Here is a 14,290-nt window from a genome sequence, read left to right on the forward strand (position 1 = left end):
TGGGAAACACGCACCAGCCCGACGGGGGAGCTCTTGGAGGAAGAGGGGTTAAAAAAGCAAAGACAAATCCATTTTTGTAAAAAAGACAACGAACTGGGCGAAAGCATGGAAAAGCACGTGCGGTCGGCGAGCAGCCCGGAGCACGGCCCCCGTGCGGGGAGCAGCCCCGAGCCCGAGCAGCGCCGGCCTTGCTGAGCACGAGGCTGCGGGAGCCCCCGGGGGCCCGCTGGAGCGGGGGTGCTGCACAGGCGTCCCCTCCGGCCAGGACGTCCCCCAGATGGCCGTGAGGCGGCAATCACAGCATCGTCTCAGTGACCCTGAGCCTGCGTCCTGTGTCTAGAGGGACACGTGCTTCTGCTCTCACGCTGTGAGGTCTGGCCTGCCCCCTCCGCCCCTGCTGGCGCCCTGAGTACGTCCCCAGTGTGACCCCCGTCCGGCCTCGGGCTCCCACTGACCCGGCCGCGCCGAACCTCCGGGCGGGGAAAGAGCGTCGCCTCCCTCGCAGCCGCACTGTCCAGACCGAGTCAACGAGGGGCGTCTGCGGGCGGCGGCGGGCGGCGGGTGAGAGGCTGCGAGCGAGCACTGGCTCGTTCGGAGCGAAGGAAGCCCCACGGGAAAATGAGTGCTGGGCCCGGGAGCCCGCCAAAGCCCCAGTTCAGAATGTCCCCCCGCCGGGCCGAGACCCCAGGCACGGAAGACAGGTCGGTGGCCGCCTGTCACCGCACTCCACCGACAGAGAGGCTGCCGGTGTTCTGGTGAGATGGGCAGGGCCACCCCGGCCCGTCCTCCCCTCTACGAGCGCAGACCAAGCTTCCCCACAGGTGACCCTCGGGCTCATCCTCGTGACAATGTCTGTAGGATCTAGGGTGTCTGTCTGTCCCTCCCTCCATGTGTGGTCTCCAGGCACCTCGGTGGGACACAGGACAGCTGGGACAGCCCGCGTCCACGCAGCATTGCCCGCGAGCCGACGGGCCCTGGAGCGCCTGTGGGGTGGGAGCCGAGACGTCCGGCTTCCAGGTGGGGCTGCACAGTGGGCGAGGGGCTGCTGAGCCAGCCTGTACCCCTGCCCCTGGCGGCCCTGGGTCAGGAGGCCAAGGCCCTACTGGGGCCTCTCAGACAAGGGGTAAGGAAGCAGAACTTCCCCTTGTCCGTGGCAGCATTGTTCCCAAGGGCCCGCGGTGGGGACACCTGTCCGGCAGCGGATGAACCCGTAGAGACTGCGCGGTCCGAGCCTGCAGCAGGCAGTATCCTGCCTTTACACGGGGCCTGCTGCCTCATGGGACCACGCCGACCTCAGGACGTCGTGTGGGGGAGCCGGTCCCAGGACATGTCCCGCCCTGTTCTGCGTCTGAGAGGGACCTGAAATGGGCCACACCTGGAGGGCCACAGGGTTTGTGATGCCGTCCAGCCCTGTGCCCAGCGGAATGGCACAGGATTGTGCGCTGAGGGCGTGTTAAGAGGGTGCGTCACAAGTGTTCGTACTAGAGTCATGGGAAACACCTTGGCCCATTCCCCACAAATCGCTTTCAGAGCAACAGCCTCCCCGACGGTCCCCTGTGACCCTGTGACTTTGCCCAGGCCCTGCCCCGGCTGCTGCCTTCGGATTAAACCAGAGCCAGAGTGGGGGCGGGGGGAGCGGGAGCGGGGCTGCTTGCCGGCCGTGTCTCCGTGTCTCCGTGTCTCCGTGTCTCCGTGTCTCCGTGTCTCCGTGTCTCGCTGGGGCAGGTGGCCGGGGACCCCGTCGGCGCTTCCACACGCACAAGCGGCCTTGCGGCCTCTGCTTTTCTTCCTCTTCGTTTCAACAGCTTTCCTGAGAGTAAGTTCACCCCTTCACAGTACACGGTCCCCACAGGTCAGTCCTTCAGGACGGCCTCTCCCCGAGCACACTGTTTTCCGGGCCCGCCCAGGTCGTGGCTGGGTCACATGGTGCAGTGTGGCCGACGGTGTCACCCAGCCGTGCATCACTCTGTGGGCACTGGGGTGGTTTCTTCCGTTTGGCTGACACACGGCTCTGGGCCACATGGGTCCCCACTGGGATCTGGGGTAGAATCGCTGGGTCGTCCAGAAGCTCCATGTGGACTCCCAGTACCGAGAAAGTGCCCAGCAGCCATCCCGCCGTGCGTGCCCAGTGGTGCCGGGCGGTGAGGGGCCCAGTGGTGCCCAGTGGTGAGACGGGCGGTGTGCCGTCTCCCCCATCTGAGTCCAGGGACGGCCCTCCCAAGGAGCAGGGAGGGGTGTCCCGCCGTGGTTTGGTCCCATCCTGATGACTGCTGGTACCGAGCATCTTCTCGGGGCCTGGGGGACACGTGTCCATTAGGAGCGATTGTCTCCCACGCCCGAGCCTTTCTCCAGGCTCAAGAACGTGGGATAGAATCATTCAAGGCTCGCAGAGTCATCGGTGCCAAGTTTGCCTCAGACAGGTGGTCTTTTCTGCTGACCTGCCTTCCCCCGGGTGGAAGGGGCTGGTGAGTGTCAAGGGATCATCGAGGGGCAGACCTTCTGTCCCCCTGCCATCTCGCAGACAAGAAAGGTGGGAGCCCTGATCCGCAGCATGTCGGGGACAGAGCCCAGGCGGCCCTCACGTGGGCCTGGGTGGGTCCTCGGCCTGGGCTGGTGGGGGTGCCCGTCGGGAAAGAGAGACCCGCCCCAGTCCTCTAGTTCTGGGATGTTAACGTCACAAGCTGTGGCCTGGGCAGTCCAGAGGCCCTGTAAGGAAGCACTATTTCCTCCTTTCCGTAAATGGGGAAACTGAGGCCCAGGTAGTCAGGCATGGAGCCCGCTCTCCAGGTCCCGGCCTCCATCCCTGAGGGCCAGTCCCATCAGAAGATGGGTAGACTGGTCCAGCACAAAAACAACGGGGCTTCCCTGCGGTGATCCTGAGCCCGAAGGTCAGGCTTCCCGGTCTGTGGGGTCACCTTTCTGGGCACGCCTGGCCACGGTGGGCACTGCCACGCTGCTACACCGCTGGGGCTGGCTGTGTGTGTGCACCCACCCCTGACCTCCCATTCTGTGGATAGAATGTGACTGTGGGAATCATAATGGGACGGGAAGGCGTCCATCTAAGACGACGGTTTTCCTCCACTTCTGCTTTCCGTTTGTGTTCTCCAGGACTTGGGCTTAGAAGAGATCATCATAACTTTGGAAAATTCAATTTATGAAATATGAGCCATCAAAACTCACTGGTAGCCGGAAGCCCCACCCTGGATGAACGTCCTGTAAAGCGCCCTGAGCACGGGCTTGGCCGGCCCCTCCTGCAGCGGGGGGCGTGGAGCCGAGCCCAGCCCCCCGCACCTGCTGACCCCGCTCCCCTGTGTCCGCAGAGCTGGTCATGCTGCTGGAGTGGTGGTCCTGTACGGAATGCACGCTGTTCACGGACCAGGCCACGGTCGACCGTTTCGGCAAGGAGCACGTGGTCATCATCCTCAACCACAACTTCGAAATTGACTTCCTCTGCGGGTGGACCATGTGTGAGCGCTTTGGCGTGCTGGGGGTGAGCAGTGCGGGGTCCTGGGAGGTGCTGGGGGTGAGCCACACGGGGGACCTGGGGAGGTGCGAGGGGTCCAAAATCCCGGGGGATTTTGGGGGTGAGTGACATGGGGTCTGGGGTTTTCTTCCCTTCCAGTGTAGCCCCTGAGTCCTCTGAGCCCAGAGTCTGAGGTCAGGTCAGGTCAGCCCTCAGCTCTCCAGGGCTTGTCCTGAGCTCAGGCTTATTGCTCTGCTTCCCACGAACCTTGCGTATCGAGAGCCCAGAGCTCCCTTGGCCAGCCGAGCAGTTGCAGGGAAACAGCAGGGCCGCCTGAGGCCGGCCGAGCAGGCGCTGCAGACAAAGCAGCCATATGGGTCATCCAAGGTCACCCTCGGGGAGCCCCAGTCCTCGCGGCCAGAGCGGGCAACCCCTCCCTCCGCCAGGCCTGTGCCTCAGTTTCCTTGTCTGTCGGACGGCATGCCTGCCCCTTGGGGTCATGTGGAAATCAGCGGGCACGTTCAGAGCAGGGCCGCCTCATTGACGGCAAAGTCACCAAACACCAAGCCGGTCCCAGGGGAGCCTACGAGGGTCTGGACTCTCACCACCTGCCCCCTCCCTCCAGAGTTCCAAAGTCCTCGCAAAGAGGGAGCTGCTTTACGTGCCGCTCATCGGCTGGACGTGGTACTTCCTGGAGATCGTGTTCTGCAAGCGGAAATGGGAGGAGGACCGGGACACCGTCATCGAGGGGCTGAAGCGCTTGTCCGACTACCCCGAGTACATGTGGGTGAGTGCTCTGGCCTCCCGACCCGCACAACCTCTGCGATGCGCATGCGCTGCAGCCCATGAGAACCTGACCTGACCCCAGGAGCAAGGTCACAGGGGGCCAGGCCCCTCCCCCTCTGAGCTTGCAGGCTGGGGGGCCCCTCCCAGCTCACCCGCTTCTCTCTGCCCCAGTGCAGACCCAGAGCCCCACTGAAGGCACCTGGAGAGGGAGCGAGCCTCCCTTCCTGCATCCGCTGCCCTGGGACACCTGCCTGGCTCCTGGCTGGGTGGAGGGGGGGCTTCTGGGGAGCCAGGCTGCAGAGCAGACCCCAGGGACCCTCTGGTTCTGGGGATCAACTTGTACTTCAAAGAAGACTTAGCCTGCCCTTCAGAACAAGCACCCCTCAGGCCCCTGGGGCGGGGGCTTCCGCCTGTGTTTCCAGCCCTTTCCAGGAGTCTGAGACCGCCCCCCCCCATCAGAAACAATGGCAGTCTGTCGGTTTGAACATTGTTTCCCTTTCTGAGCTACTGGTCTCTGGCAGGAGGCCTTTGAAAACTGGCTACTTAGTGGCATTTCTAATCCCCCCGGGGAGGCAGAGGGATAAGAGACTTCCGATTTTCCGCCCCCTGGTGAGGAGGCTGCTGCCCGGGCATCTTCCTGTTTGCGTTCCTTCCAGAAAGTGGTCTTTCTCGGTCCTCGAGAATCAGGGTCACGGCTCAGCTGTTCTGCGAGGGGCGGTGCGTGGCCGGAGCGTGGGTCACACCCTAAATAAAGTCACGTTGTACATGATGCCCCACCGGTCCCTGGAGTGCTCCGTCCTCGCTGCGAATTGAGCAGCACGTGCTCTGTGAGCCCGTCGCCTGGGGTGACCTTGTCCGCTCTCATGTGGCAGTTCCTCCTGTACTGCGAGGGCACACGCTTCACGGAGAAGAAGCACCGCGTCAGCATGGAGGTGGCCCTGTCCAAGGGGCTCCCCGTGCTCAAGTACCACCTGCTGCCTCGCACCAAGGGCTTCACCACGGCGGTCCAGTGCCTGCGAGGGACAGGTGAGGACCAGCCGGAGGCGGCCGTGCGTGCTCTGGGCTCTGCGGGCAGCGAGACCGGGAAGTCATGTGTCCAAAGCTACGCAAGGGACAGCCGGGCCGTGTAGAGAGAGGGCAGCAGGGGCTGGGGCGGGGAGCCAGTGAGCACAGTGACCGTATGTCGGCTGGCCCTGGCGTCTCTGAGGCGATGGAAGGCTGGTTGATGGTACAGGTGACAGGTAAACGGAGTGAAAAAGTGATGTGAGTGAAAACCTTATTCTAAAGGGGAAAATACTATCTATCTAATGAGTGCCAAAGGGGGCAAGATCAAAGATAGGACATAGAACATGGGGAACAAACAGCAGTCAGACCCTAAATCTGAAAACAGATGTCAGTAAATGCAGTACTGAGCGCCCCCACGTATGCAGAGAGGAGCCTGTGGGGCCCAGCGGGGTGCGGGGCTGAGTCGTGTGCAGGTGCGGGGCCGAGCCGGGTGCAGGGCTGAGCAGGGTGCAGGTGCGGGCATGGGTGCGGGCATGGGTGTGGGCATGGGTGCAGGTGCGGGCGCAGGCCTCGGTCTCACGCCCCCATCCCTGCAGTTGCCGCAGTCTACGACGTCACGCTGAACTTCCGTGGAAATAAGAACCCGTCTTTGCTAGGAATCCTCTACGGGAAGAAGTACGAGGCCGACATGTGTGTGAGGTGAGCCGCCCCTCCCCGCGTCCCCAGCCCTTGGCACCGGGCCCTCCCCGTGCAGCCTGGAGACAGCCTGCGCCCCAGGACTGCACATGTGGGGACAGACACAAACACTAGCTCTCCTACAAGGTGAAGGGGTGGGTGCGGGGTGAAGGCAGAATGTTCTGGAAGCCCCGAGGGTGGGGCAGCCTCTCTTGCCGCAGGGAGCACAGAGGCCCTTTAAAAGGGGCTTGGCTCCAGCTTGGACCACGACTCAGATTCCCACAGGCAGAAGTGGGAGCTGGGGAAGCTGTCCCAGCCCTGCGCCTGGGGTTCTTAATAGTGGGGGTTTTGACTTTGGCCTCAGCTCAAAGCATAATGGTGGGCGGGCCCTCCAGGTCCCCCTCTGGTCTGGATCAGCTCAGTTGAACTTGCCAGCCCCGCCTCTCCAGGTTCCTTCACCGTGTGCAGGAAGGCAGGACCCGCCGGCGTGTGCCTAAACCACGTGCGGGGTCAGCTCCCCTGGTCTGTCACCCACCAGCTCTGACTGGGTCTCCGCCCCACTCAGCCTGGCCCCCAGAGCTCTCAGAGGCCCCCCTCATGTGACCCCATCTAAAGCAGTTTCACACCCCCAATGCAGGAGTAATTTTGTGAATGTTAAGGATAAGCCAGGGGGCTTTTTCTCCTGCGGCTTGCAGTGGATTGGCTCAGAGGAGGTACAGAGCCGGCGTCCTTGCCCTTAGGTCTCTGGAACCAGCAGGGACCAGGCAGCTTTCCTGGGACTTACTGGTCCTGGCAGCCTCCAGCTCTCGCTGTGGTTTGGATGAGAGCACCTGCTGTGGTCCAGGACAGTGACAGCTGTGGTGGCCTCTGTGCTCACCCTTCCTGGTCCTGGGGTGTTTGGGGGGCAGGGTGGCCCAGGTCCTAGCCAGCAGGTGGCAGGGTTGGGGGAGCCCTCCTGATCCGGCTCCAGGCCCATGCTCACGGCCACCCCACCGGTAGCACTGCCCCTCTAAGGGACCGTCACCTCCGGCAGGAGAAGACCTGAGCCTTCTGTTCATTTCCCCCTTTGTCGCAGAAAGCCTGAAACTACACTTTACCTAACCTTATTTTAACAGACATGTTCTTAGAATGTCTAAAAGCGTCCATGTGCTGTTCTGTGATACTTACCATTTGGGAAATTTGCAGGAAAGCAATATCCAGTGAGTCTGGAACATGCTTGTCCTCAAACAAGCCAAAGTTTTCTTGGGCTCTGGAAGTTTCCTCTTTGGAGTCCTTTTCCTATTCCCCTGCTGGTGAAGTTGTGCTGGGGACAAGGCCAGGGGCATCCGGGGGTGTTGGCCTGAGCCTCCCCGAGTTCGACTGGGGTCAGCATCCTTCAAGGGACTCGAGTCCGCTCCGGGAGCTGACTTTTTTTTTTTTTTTTTTTTTTTTAAGATTTTATTCATTTATTTGACAGAGAGATCACAAGTAGGCAGAGAGACAGGCAGAGAGAGAGAGTGGGGGAAGCAGGCTCCCTGCAGAGCAGAGAGCCCGATGCGGGACTCAATCCCAGGACCCTGGGATCATGACCTGAGCTGAAGGCAGAGGCTTTAACCCACTGAGCCACCCAGGCACCCTCATAGTTTAGTTTTGTATCGTGCTTTTAAATTCTTAATTTATACACTTTGTACTGCGCGTCGCTGACTGACACTAGAGCCTGGGTGTGGCCAGGACGGGACACAGACCAGAACCAGAGCGGTGTGGCCAGGTGGGTGGGTGGGAAGCCCGTGGGCGGCGTCCCTCAGCAGCCCACCCTTCCAGACTCGGTCTCCTCACCCGTGGGTCCGGGAGTTGGAGCACTTTTGTGTAGAGGGTTCCGCCTTTCCCTCACTCCCCGTGGGCGTCCAGCACTCTCCAGAGGCTGCGTGAGAGTGGCACCCGCCTGCATCCCAGGGGTGGGCGGCCCTGCGGGAAGCACACCGCCAAGGTCATTCCTTCTCACGCATGTCCCCCCGCGCCCCCTGCCGGCGGCCTCAGGGACTGCGGCTGCGGTGGACAGCCCTTCCCGCCCTTGCCCTGCTTGTCCCCCAGGAAGACACCTGCGCTCCTGGGCCGGTAATCCCCTGGTGATTAGGGTTATAAATAAATTGTGTCTTCTCTGGAGTCAGCTGTTTGTGAGTTCAGATTAAAGTTCTGAATCTCTCTTGCTTTTCATATTCGGAGCAAGTAGATCTCATTGGTGAAATACACAATCCTCTTGGCCTGATGGAAGACACTGTCAGATTATTTCCTAAGAATGAACTATTAAGAAAGACCAAAACTGCTGTTGCAGCTCACAAATGTGCACCCTTCTCCGTGGAGATGGGGGCGTGATCTGCTCCCTGACAGTGCTCACAAGCACCCCCCTCTGTGGCCCCCGTGGTCCTGCAGGGGTCCGTTCCTCTGTGCCCGGGGTGGATGTCTTTGCTGTCTTTGTGGCCTTGGAACTTGAGAGTGAGGCACGACCAGGAAAGGTGGGGCCAGCGACGACCCCCCTCTCCTGTTTGATGCCCTCCCACGGGGAAGCCACTTGGCTTTCAATCTTCTTCCCCAAACAGGAGGTTTCCTCTGGAAGAAATCCCACTGGATGAGAAGGAAGCGGCCCAGTGGCTTCATAAACTGTACCAGGAGAAGGTAAAGGCATGCGGCTCTCCTCTTCCCGGGGGTCTCGGGAAGAGGTTTCAGCGGGCGGCTCACGGGGCAGGCGGGGCGTCTGGAGAGGGAGAACATGCGGCTCTCAACCACTTCCCACCTTCTTTCCAGCATCTTGCATGTTTCTTGACTTGTGAGAACTCAGCACACTAGAGAAAAGTAGGAAGGATGCCGTACAACTGTGGCTGCCACACTATCACACTGGTTTCGCGTTTTCTCGTAAAAGTGGATAGATCTACAGCCTGCACATAGTGTGTGTGTGATTTATGCAAGAGGCACAGTGTAGGTGACGTGAGGAGGTCCGTGTGCCAAGCACAGATCCTTCTCCTGAAACTTCACACCAGCTTGTTTTACACACACGAACACACAGGACACGGTATCTTCATCTTCAGCATTGGGGGCGCTTAGAGAGAGACAAGATCCTTTCCACATATAACAGGTTCCCTTTTAAAGGCACAGGTGAGCTTTTAAGAAAATAAGGGACATCTCTAAGGGTCCAAAAAGAAGGGAGAGCTGAAAGCCCGGTGTAAGCCTGTGAACTTGGGGACGCCCCACCCCTGCGATGGCGTTTGCTGGTCCCCTCACCCTTACCCTGGAGTCTTGGGTTTGAATGCCCGCCCGGAAACAGAAGGTAAGGTTGAGCTCGTTCCAGGCAGAAACTTTTGAGAGTTTCGCCCTCGCACAGTGAATTAAAAGAAACCTACCTGCCCGCACAGGGGAAAGACTTCGACGTTCCCCTTTCTCCTCTTGGTCTCAACGAGGTCTCCCTGATAACTCGTGATCACAGGTCGGTGCTCAGAGGGGTTTGGGATTTGAATTTATCCCAGCGACATAGTTCAGGGAGAGCAGAGCCAAAATGTCAACAAGTGGTTCTAGACAAACCACTCCAGAGTTCCCGAGAAAAGCACACAGAGAGCTGGAGAAATGCAGGTAAACACAGGTTTCCGTGGGTGAAATCCCATGGGAGACGAGCACAGAACCAGAGCACGTGTGCAGCGCCGCACGGACACAGAACGGAGGACGTTCGCCAGCGGATCCGCAGAGACTAAAATCAGTTTGTTTGAAGTGACTGAGCACGAAGAAGGACCCGAAAAGAGTAACGCCCACGGAGAAAAAGATTTGAGAAGAACCAGGTAGAATTTACAGGCAGCAAAAACCGAGTCACTGACGGTGAAGTGTGAGTTAGTAGGTTAAATGACAGCAGAAGGGAGAGTGACCTGGAAGACTTGGAGGAGATGACTCAGAAGGCAGCACAGCAGAAGCACGGACAGGAAAGGAGGTTTAGCAGACGCCGAGCACAGGCCGAGAGGTCCGCTCTGTGACTATGGCAGGTTCAGAAAGGGACAAGAGTGGTGGAGGGCAGGTGTCAGAGATGACAACGGTGAGCTCCTGGCATCCGTTGGGTTCCAGAAACACAGGTCTGGAACAAGGGAAATAAAGAGAAGTCCATCCCCCTACTTATCAGAAGTTGCGGAACACGAAAGACCGTGAGATCTTAGAATAACCGGAGAGAAGGGAAGTCGTTCCCACGAGGGAGTGACTGTGAAGTTGACATTAAACACACCTTACTATGCGCCGGGGCCTCTTATAAACGCCTTACACACGTTTTATCCTAATAGTCACACACACACACACTGACATGCACGTATGCATACACGTGTTAAAAATAGAGTAAACCCAGAGAGACTAGAACAAAGAACATAATATAAACATAGCATTCATCATTTGAACAGAAAGCAAAGCTACAAAAGCGTGTTATCAACTGTACCAAATGCTTTTCCTTTAAAAATACTAACAAAATAAAAGTAAAATAAATAAAAATAAGAACATAAAAATAAAAATACTAACAAGGTAGAAAACGGTGGACAAGCCTGTCCCGTTAGAAGAGGGACGGCATCCACAGAAATGAAAAGGTAAACCCGCCGAGGAGCACGGGAAACGGGAGGAGGATCACCAGCTCCATGTCCCCGCACTGGAAATCTCAGATAAAATGAATGTACGATTTCCAAGAAGGTGAGTCTCTCCAGAAGAGAAATAAAGCCTAGTGGGAGAGAAATGCAGCATTCGCGTGTAGGTAGACAGAAAGGCAGAGAGATCTTGAGCAGAGGAGGCTGCAGAAGACAGTCCGTCTCCGAAGCCAGGCAGCTTGTGAGGGTTTTAACTCTTACGATAGACAATTGTGTGCAACAGTGTTGCTCAACAGAAGAGGAGAAGTAACGTAACTGTGTTATTGGGAAACAGGACCGTGTGTGTGTTCATCTGCGATGGTGCAGTCGTGGTGAACCGACTGCGTTTCATCCGCAGAACCAGATCGTGTGGACGCAGTGTGCCGACACGGCGGGCGGCGGTGCGCGTGCGGGCCACGTGGGGACTGTGTTCCCACGCACACGCCTGTTGGGTGCACCTGCAGCGTGTCGGGGGTGGAGGACAGAGGGCCCAGCCGGGACCCAGCAGCCTCTGGAGGTGCCGGAGTAGGGGCCTCATCTCTGTCCCTAAGGTTCACCTTCTAGAATCATCTAACCCAGATGTAGCAAGGGACAAGCTTTGACATAGATGACTTTTGAAAACATAGATATTTTTCTATTATTTGCCATGTTTTTCTATACTACTGAAATACATGGTAACACTTTTAGTCGTTTTTTGTGTCACCTAATGGTTTAATTTACATTAAGGACATTAAGGTGTTCTATTTTTTCTTTTGTCAGTCACTATTGTGTTTATATCTGTCAACACTGACATAAATAGGTTTAATTCACTCCTTTCAGGTTTTTTTAAAAAGACCTTTTTTAAAATTTTTATTTATTTATGTATTTATTTTTAGAGGGCGGGAGGGAGGGGCAGCGGGAGAGAGAATACTAAGCCGCCTCCACACACAGCAAGGAGCCCGACGCGGGGCTTGATCCCACCACCCCGAGATCATGACCTGAGCTGAAACCAGGAGCTGGACGCTTAACCGACTGAGCCTCCCAGACATTTTTAAACTTAATTTAGTTTTTTAAAAAATTTTATTTATTTATTTGACAGACAGAGATCACAAGCAGGCAGAGAGGCAGGCAGAGAGAGAGGGGGAAGCAGGCTCCCGGCGGAGCAGAGAGCCCGACGCTCGATCCCATGAATCTGGGATCATGACCTGTGCCGAAGGCAGAGGATTTAACCCACTGAGCCACCCAGGTGCCCCTTAATTTAATTTTTTAATCTAAGTAAAGTCTACCCCCAACATGGGGCTCGTGCTCAGGCCCAGGAAAGGTGCAGACCCAGCTGTGGCCAGACCCAGTGCTTTGAGCGGATGTGACAGCTTCCCAGAGGCATCGACAGCTCCCGTGGGCACAGGCGTGACCTGGAACCGGACCACAGAGGTCGCGCCGCGCGGTTCCCTGTTCCGCAGATGTGGGAGCGGACCGGGGGGGGGGCCGGGGGGGGGTTCCCGGGCCTCCCCGCCTCTTGCCCTCTGTCCTGCTGCACAGTCAGGGAGTGGCGGGCAGTCGGGCGGGGAGGGCAGCGGGATGGGGTCCTCACTCCAGGGCTGCTCTTCCCTGGCCACGTGAGTCTGGGCTACGGTGGCCGAGTGCCTGGCAGGCTTCAGGGAGGGGGCACAGGCTGGATGCGGCTGGGGGGTCTGGAGGCTGGTGGCTGAGATCCTGTCTGTTCCAGCAGAGCCCTGCAAGGGGAGGGGGGAGGGGGGTCCGTGGGGAGTCGGGAGAAGCGGAGGACGTGAGCTCGGAGAGCCGCGAGAGCCGCTCAGCCGGCCGGGCCCTGTGTGTCCTCTCAGTGAGCCAGACCGAGCATGCACGAGCCCGTGTGCCCTGGGTGGACGCAGCATGCGTACCAGCTACGCTTCCTGGCCTGCGTCCCAGCTCTGAAGGGGACGGAGCTGCTGCCTGGAAGAAGCCACGGCCCACGTGGGCACTGTGGCGAGTCCGTCTTCAGGGCAGGGGGCGAGCTGAGCTCCCCTCCCGGACCCTCCCAGCACCCGCGGGCAGGATCCTTCCGCCACTCCCAGGTGTAGACGTGGGGCTGAGCCGGTGGCAGCTCCATCTCCCGACTCTTCCAGGACGCCTTGCAAGAGATGTACAACCAGAAGGGCACGTTCCCAGGACAGCAGTTCAAGCCCCCGCGCCGGCCCTGGACACTCCTGAACTTCCTGTCCTGGGCCACCGTCCTCCTGTCTCCTCTCTTCAGTTGTGTCTTGGGCGTCTTTGCGAGTGGCTCGCCCCTCCTGATCCTGACGTTCCTGGGGTTTGTCGGGGCAGGTAACGGATGTGCAGGACGCGGCTCGGGCTGGGGGTCTTCTGTGCTGGAGCCTGGGAGCCGTCGAGGTGGCCGGCCCATCGGGAGCGGGGTCCCCCCGGAGTCTTTCCAGCCTGTCTGCTACGCCACAGGGTCGTGCGTCCCAGGGCCATCTGCCTACCTACCTGCTCTCGTGGCATCGTGTGCTGCTGCTGGGGTCAGGCTCCTGGGTCTGCGAGATGGTCTGGGGGTCTCTGAGGACAAGGCCATTACTTTACAGCCCTGCACACAGTTCTGGGACTTCAGGATGTCCCTGGAGCCTTAGTCGATGGTCGGGCACTCGGGCTCTCCCCCACCAGGCCCACCCCCTGTGCCCCCCAGACCAGGCTGGCCCCGTGTGGGAGTGGGGAGGGAGCAGGGAGAGGGCTGGCTTGCCGACCCCACGGAAGGTCAGAGGCGAAAGGTCGGGACTGCCCTACCCCACCGTCAGGTTTTCCGACTGGACGGCCAAGCGGCCGGTCTAACCTTGCCTTTCTCCTGTCTTAAAGCGTCCTTTGGAGTCCGCCGACTAATAGGAGTAACTGAAATAGAAAAAGGCTCTAGCTACGGAAACCAGGAATTTAAGAAAAAGGAGTAATTACCGGCAGTGATGGTGCACACGTAACCTGATGGTGGTGTCCATTAACTCGATTAGACACAGAACAACACACACAGATCGGAACAAAAGACCCTTAGAAACGATTTTTCTTAATAACTGGTGACTAATATTGACCAGGAAACCTTGAGGCAAGAGCGAAGCCGTCGGAGGCCCCTGCAGAGGAAGACTCTGGCTGCACCCTGCGTGGGGCCGAGTCCACCACGAGCCTGGCGCAGGGGCCGCGTGTGTGTGGGGGTGGGGGGCAGCCACGCCTGGGTCACGGGTCCCACCCCGATGTCATCTCGAGAGATTCTGCTGCCAGAGGGGGCCTTTGGACGCTTTCTCTGCTTAAACTTAGATCCCATTTCGTTTTGATCGGTTATTTCGGGAACTCACCCGGGCCCTTCGCCGCCTCCCCTCCCCTCAGCGAACTTTCCCTGTCCTCCCGGAAGGGGGGACATGGAGGTCCCAGGCCCCCGGAGCGCCCAGCGCCTCTGCTCCGCGCTCGCCCGTGAGCTGGGTGTGCAGAGCGCTCCGGGGGCCGAGCACACCGCGTGTCGGATGGACGGGTAGCCCCATTTCACGGTCAGACCCCTGCTTTCCCGTCTCCTCCCTAACCCCGTGCGCGGGTACCTTGCGTCTGTTTTATAGTTTAGGGGCCCCTTCCCCCAGTGGCTGGAGCCCCCATCCCTCTTTCCCCATGCGGCCTCCAGGGGCTGCACCCCTGCACCCCACGGGGCCCTTGGATGCTGGTGTAAAGGGCGGCCACCAGCGAACCTCTTCTGGCTGCAGACTGCTCACGTGGAGCTCGTCGTCTTCGGGAGGTT

General features: G+C 59.1%; 1 protein-coding gene across 3 annotated transcripts in view; it reads left to right on the forward strand.

Annotated features, from left to right (window-relative positions):
• AGPAT3 (1-acylglycerol-3-phosphate O-acyltransferase 3) overlaps positions 1 to 13,830 on the forward strand; it is an 80,151-nt gene extending 66,321 nt beyond the window's left edge. For 2 of the 3 annotated variants that reach the window (XM_032356486.1, XM_032356496.1), the window contains exons 3-9: positions 3,321 to 3,490; positions 4,089 to 4,250; positions 5,122 to 5,275; positions 5,851 to 5,953; positions 8,506 to 8,581; positions 12,651 to 12,849; positions 13,375 to 13,830. In XM_032356486.1, coding sequence (XP_032212377.1) covers positions 3,321 to 3,490; positions 4,089 to 4,250; positions 5,122 to 5,275; positions 5,851 to 5,953; positions 8,506 to 8,581; positions 12,651 to 12,849; positions 13,375 to 13,463 — 953 coding nt within the window. In that variant the 3' untranslated portion in view covers positions 13,464 to 13,830. Of the gene's footprint in view, positions 1 to 3,320; positions 3,491 to 4,088; positions 4,251 to 5,121; positions 5,276 to 5,850; positions 5,954 to 8,505; positions 8,582 to 8,710; positions 8,922 to 12,650; positions 12,850 to 13,374 lie in introns of those variants that run through there. The other variant, XM_032356504.1, reaches the window with a different exon arrangement.
• The last annotated feature ends 460 nt before the right edge of the window (positions 13,831 to 14,290 follow it).

This window comes from Mustela erminea, chromosome 1 (assembly GCF_009829155.1).
Source record: "Mustela erminea isolate mMusErm1 chromosome 1, mMusErm1.Pri, whole genome shotgun sequence".
NCBI lineage: Eukaryota > Metazoa > Chordata > Mammalia > Carnivora > Mustelidae > Mustela > Mustela erminea.